The sequence below is a fragment of the Hibiscus syriacus genome, unplaced genomic scaffold (assembly GCF_006381635.1).
Source record: "Hibiscus syriacus cultivar Baekdansim isolate YM2019G1 unplaced genomic scaffold, ASM638163v2 tig00117016_pilon, whole genome shotgun sequence".
Classification (NCBI taxonomy): Eukaryota; Viridiplantae; Streptophyta; class Magnoliopsida; order Malvales; family Malvaceae; genus Hibiscus; species Hibiscus syriacus.
Window position 1 is genome coordinate 1,198,797 of NW_024063525.1, and position 6,020 is coordinate 1,204,816.

Genomic DNA, 6,020 nt, shown 5'->3' on the forward strand with positions numbered 1-6,020 from the left:
TCTTTAGAAAATTTCAAAGTAATATGGTAGGACTTGAATTATATTATTATTATTATGCTAAAATGTTGTTGCTGCACCTAAATTTTGGTGAACGGAAAATGGCAAACGTCAAAGCCAAGACCAAACGTTATTGAATTTTTCTGATTTTCTATCTCCATGTGACGCTTAATTTCATTAAGACATAAAGAAGCAAAAAGTAACTCTGGTAGGAAACATACAACGTTGCTGAGTCATAAGTTTTAAGCCTAACTAAAGAGAAAACATATACAATTGAAAACAGTCCTCCTTTTATATTATGTATATAAAAGCCATTGGGCTGTAACATTATTTCTTGTGCCAGCCATTGGTTTCTTCTTTCTTCTTCTGTTTTGGTTCATTGGATTCTTTTGTTCCGTTTTATTCTGAGCCTGGTAACTCCTATTTCCTTCACCCGTTCTCGAACAATAAATTATAAGTTATGTTCCTCTCGCATGTTTTACAGTTGGACATAATGGAGAAGGTGGCGAACAGGAGGCGGCTTGTTGTATGGGTGATAATGATGATCAACTTATCTCTTTTCCTTTCTGCCTGCTCTGATGGAACTCCGGCCAGGTTCTTCCTTATGCTTTCTGGATGTTAGTTTCTGTGTATGGAAAACGGAAAGAGAGAGAGAGTAAATATTTAAAAATTTTAAAAGTACGACCATTTCTACCAACCCTTCGGGTCTATCCCTGCATGGATGTACATATCCTATGGCCGTTGCTTTATGGTCTATCCCTTTGGGTCTCATCTTTCCATTGATTTTGGGCCTATTTGTTTAGAGCAACAATTTAGGGGTGTGCAAAATTACCCTATACGGTTTACTTGACCCGCCGATCTAGACCTAAAAAATTTGGTCATTTTCTAAAAAAAAAATTATTTGGCCGGTCAGGACCCGACATTTCTCAAGTCAGGTCCGAGTCATAAAATTGAAGTTTTTCGGGTACCCGTTTACCCGAGTACCCAGTTATATATATATAATATAATGGATTATTTATATTATGGATTATTAGATTTTGTATTTCGAATTTTTAAATTTCATGTTCGATGTTGGAGTATGTAAATCGAAGTTTCGAATATTTAAATTTGTGTGTATATTTTTTAAAATTAATAATTTGAAAATGAAAAAAAAAACGAGTATCTGATACCCGAAATACAGGTACCCGCAAAATTTGGGTACCCAATTATCGTGTACCCATAATATCCGAGTAAGAATACGGGCCGAGAAATTACCGACTCAGATGTTACGGATACCAAAAAACCTGAGTATCCGGATTTGCACACCCCCTACGCAACATAGCATTTTCTCACTTTAACCTAAATCACAGTGTGTGGTTAAATTCCGACCCGCAACGGCGACACCATTATAAATTCTTATTAGAGTTGGTATCTCAACGACTCCTCGTCAACAAAATTTTCAGGGTTATCTTAAGGGATTGGGATAAGCGTTAGATATTGATAAAGATGTATGCGGTTTTATTTTAACATAATATTAAAATTCACTCTTAAGTTTTTTTTAAAAAATTCACTAACATTTGATAACATAATTATTTTAATCTTATATACTTTAATCATTTTAACTCTTAATATTTCATTTTGAGATAAAATATTTTTGATTTGATAGAAAATAATTAGTTAACTACCAGTCAACATATGTTGTTGATATAGGACTATAATGCGTCCGAAGTTATGATGTGGCACATGACACATGTGACGTGTCTCATGTTACGTGTTAGAAAATGATGATCTATCATATTCATTAGTCAAAATTGATAACATGACATTTGTCGAAAGTGATAGTGCGAACTAACTATATTTATTTCATCAGTGGTCCTTTTGTCTTAAAATAAAATGTTAGAAGTTAAAATATAAAAAAGATAAAAGTTAAAATCATTATTCATTTATTTTTAAATTGTACTTTTATTTTAAACTTTTTTTTATGTAAGAGGATTCCTCATATTATTGGATCTTTGAAATGCAGAAAACTCCTAAAGCATACCGACAGCAGTAACACTCATGTCCGGTTACAATTAAGTGATAGCCTAGTAAGAACCTAATCCCCTTCTTATGCAGTTGTTATAATATTTCTTCATATTATTAATTAGCTGAGAAATTTTTTCAGGTGGTTATTGACAATGAGCTTGTTGAAGTCACTATCCAAAATCCAACTGGTCATCTGATAGGACTTAAATATAAAGAGATGCAAAATGTGCTCGAAAGTAGAAACCACAACCACAATAAAGGGTATACAAACCGTGACAGGTTTTAAATAACATTATTTTTAACGTTGGTATTTGCCGCAATATTAATTATCACCTCATATTTTCTAGGTACTGGGACATTGTGTGGGATGAAGATGCCTATGACAAGTAAGTTGATCGACTTAAGTGATTTAATGAATTTATCTTACATTTGTTTTGACTGTTTAATGTTCCATGACAGACTGGAAACCGAACATGTTGATGTCATAACACAAACTGATGATTTAGTAGAGCTTTCCTTCACCAAAAAATGGAACCATGGCAAGACACTTCCTTTAAACATACAAAAAAGGTAAGCAATCCAAGTTTACAAAAATAGGACAAGTTTTTGATGATCCTTTATGCTTTATTTGTAACATTTCTTCCAGGTTCATAGTCCGACGCGGCATTCCGGGGGTCTACATGTATGGCGTTTTCGACCGCGAGGAAGATTTTCCGGGTGCTCAAATGTACCAAATAAGGATTGCTTTCAAGCTCAAGGAAGACAAGTAACAATTCAAAGATGAATCCTTGATAATGTACCAAATGTTTATTTTTTTCTGCTAGGAAAACTAATTGTTATGCCAATGTTTCATGTGATGTTTCGAATCAGGTTTCGGTTTGTGGCCGTATCGGATATGATACAGAGGATCATGCCTCGGAGTGAGGATCGGGACGAACATCGCAGTAAGACTCTTGACTTCAAAGAAGCTGTTGTATTGACCAATCCATCCAATCCAAGCCTTAAAGGAGAGGTTGATGACAAGTACCAATACTCTACTGAGAACAAAGATAACAAGCTTCACGGTTGGATATCTGATGACGATGGTGTCGGTTTTTGGATAATCACCCCGAGCAACGAGTTCCGAACTGGTGGCCCGCACAAACAGGACCTCACTTCTCATGTTGGTCCGACTGCACTTTCGGTAAGTCTACTTATAAGCCAACGCATTCTTGTAGTGTATGATCTGATTGGACTTATGTTTTCTTTTTTTGATGTAGATGTTTGTCAGTACACATTATACCGGGACCGAAATAGACACATTCTATAAGCAAGGAGAGGCCTGGAAAAAGGTTTTTGGTCCGGTTTTAATCTACCTTAATTCCGCTCCTTCAAACGATGACCACCGCAACATCCTCTGGAATGACGCTAAAAGACAGGTTTTTATCTCTCTCAACCAGGGATTTAAATTACCGTTATGGTTGTATTTTCGGTTGCGTTTATCGTGATTGCAATAATAGCGGGTGCTATTCATCATGTTGACATGTATTTTCTTTTTTGGTTCAATTAGTTGAGTGATGAAATCGAAAGTTGGCCTTACAATTTCACTGGATCAGAAGATTTTCCTCACTCTGAACAACGAGGACAAGTTAATGGGCAATTGTTGGTGCAAGATCGGTATGTGTTTAGCTCTTCTATTTTGTCACACTTCATCTAATTCAACTGAGTGTTGCATAATGCTTATCTTACTTCAATCTTGTTGGTGTTTAGGTATATGGTTAGGCCATTAATGCAGGCGAAATCTGCCTTTGTGGGGTTGGCTGCCCATGGAGACGCAGGTTCATGGCAAACAGAAGGAAAGGGCTACCAATTCTGGACTCAAACTGACAATATTGGTCATTTCAGTATAAAAAATGTCCGACCAGGGAATTACAGTTTCTACGCCTGGGTCCCTGGTTTCATTGGAGACTACAAATTAGACCTCAACATCATCATCCATCCTGGTAAAATTTATATATTATTGGCCTCATGGTCTTGCCTTTCTTTTCCCATTTCAACAACCTTTCATAGGAAAATTCATCCTTAAACAATGTCTGAATACAGGAAATAAGATCGAGTTGGGTACACTTATATATGATCCTCCAAGAAATGGCCCTACATTGTGGGAAATCGGAGTTCCGGACAGGTCGGCCGCCGAGTTCTTCATACCGGAACCGTACCCACAGTTTATGAACTCAATTACGAAAGATGACACTGACAAGTAACCATGGTCAAAAACCCTTTTTCCTAAGGTTTCAACACAATGTTCATCAATTTACTGTTAATGTTGCTACAATGAACAGATTCAGACAATACGGATTGTGGGACCGGTACTCGGATATTTATCGTGAAGGTGATCTCGTCTACACTGTGGGCACTAGCAATTATTCGAGGGATTGGTTCTTTGCTCATGTTCCTAGGTAACATGTTCAGCTCACTAATTCTGCAACATCCTCCTATGTCGTTCGTGATTTTTCTTGTTTTAATTGTCTGGTTTTTCAATTACAGGAAAACAGGGAACAATACGAACCGGCCTACGACATGGCAAATCAAGTACAATCTCCAAGATGTAAACGAGAATGGAACTTACACTCTCCAATTGGCATTAGCAGCAGCTTCTTTTGCTGAAGTACAGGTATATAACTATAAAAATCTCATCTCACATCCATCATTTTATCAGTGATATGTTTACTGATGAATTTTCTACGGATGCATTCATAGGTTAGATTCAACGATCCGAATGCCGTTCGACCTTATTTCACTACGAAAAGAATCGGTAACGATAACGCTGTAGCAAGGCATGGAATTCATGGACTGTACAGATTGTATAATATTAACGTACCAGGATATATATTTCATAAAGGGGACAACACCATATATCTGACTCAGACAAGAAGCCTCAACTCTTTCGTAGCTGTTATGTACGACTACATTCGATTAGAAGGGCCAAACAGTTTAGTCAAATAGCTATAATATTCAACTAGAATTCGGAAGAAATACTGTAATTCAAGCCTGATTCTGGCTTACATTCATTGATTGTTAAATTAGTTCATTTATTCAATGACTAATTTATTTATTTTAACTGTAATCTATTACATGAAGTGTAAAATGAAAATATAAGGGGACATACTGCTTTTCCTCTTATTTCTACTGGTTCGTTGTAGACAAAGGAAATTTGGGACAGAATTCGGTTGCAAGGGCAGAAAGTTCCTTGGCATCGTCTCATTTGGTATCCTATGCATATTCCTAAACATAGCTTAATCACTTGGATGGCCATTTTGAACAGGTTACCAATCAAAGATCGGTTACACAGAATGGGAGTTCCCACATATGGTCTCTGTGTTAATTGCAATTTATACCAAGAAACTAGAGACCATCTCTTTTTCAACTGCTCCATGGCTGTTCGTCTTTGGAAATCCATCTTAAACTTGAACAGAATTAATCATAATTTTTTGACATGGGAAGATATGGTTAATCGTGTTAGCTTAACTTGAAAGGGAAAGTTCTTACCACCATCTTGAAAATCTCGTGGAATGCGTTCATCTATTACTTGTGGCATGAACGAAATCAGAGAATATTTCGGGGTCGTTTTCGAGCGGTTGATGCAATTCTTAAAGACGTAATTGATACTGTTGGTATCCGACTTAGGGACAAAGCTATTAACAAACTAGATATTATTAACTTTAACCTTTGTAATGCTTAGGGTATAATCTAACCAATTATTGGTGTGTATTTAGGCTTTTGTTATTTTGTTGATTGATTATTGGTTGTAGTTTGATTGTGTTTTTGGGTAATAAAATTTTAAATTATCTAAAATATATATATATATATAAGGGGGACTGGTGTTGCCAGTTTCTATGTCTAAAAAGAGGGTACGAGCTTTATTTAAATGTAAAAGAGCGTCTTGTTTATTATTTTATTTTGTAAGCTCACATACTTTTTATTTTATATGGATAATTAGTTGCATAAAAGGATGCACACTTTTGTTTTTTTTAATAAAA

The 6,020-nt window shown here is 35.8% G+C and overlaps 1 protein-coding gene across 1 annotated transcript; it reads left to right on the forward strand.

Moving 5' to 3' along the window:
* Nucleotides 1–400: 400 nt before the first annotated feature.
* On the forward strand, nt 401–5,012 carry LOC120195540 (rhamnogalacturonate lyase B-like). The gene is made up of 14 exons (XM_039197537.1): nt 401–591; nt 2,000–2,063; nt 2,141–2,262; nt 2,349–2,387; nt 2,461–2,571; nt 2,648–2,767; nt 2,872–3,184; nt 3,261–3,419; nt 3,551–3,657; nt 3,751–3,983; nt 4,084–4,240; nt 4,323–4,439; nt 4,528–4,654; nt 4,741–5,012. Exons 1-14 carry the CDS (start codon nt 458–460, stop codon nt 4,984–4,986), a joined length of 2,049 nt encoding a protein of 682 aa, XP_039053468.1. The 5' UTR covers nt 401–457; the 3' UTR covers nt 4,987–5,012.
* Nucleotides 5,013–6,020: the final 1,008 nt, after the last annotated feature.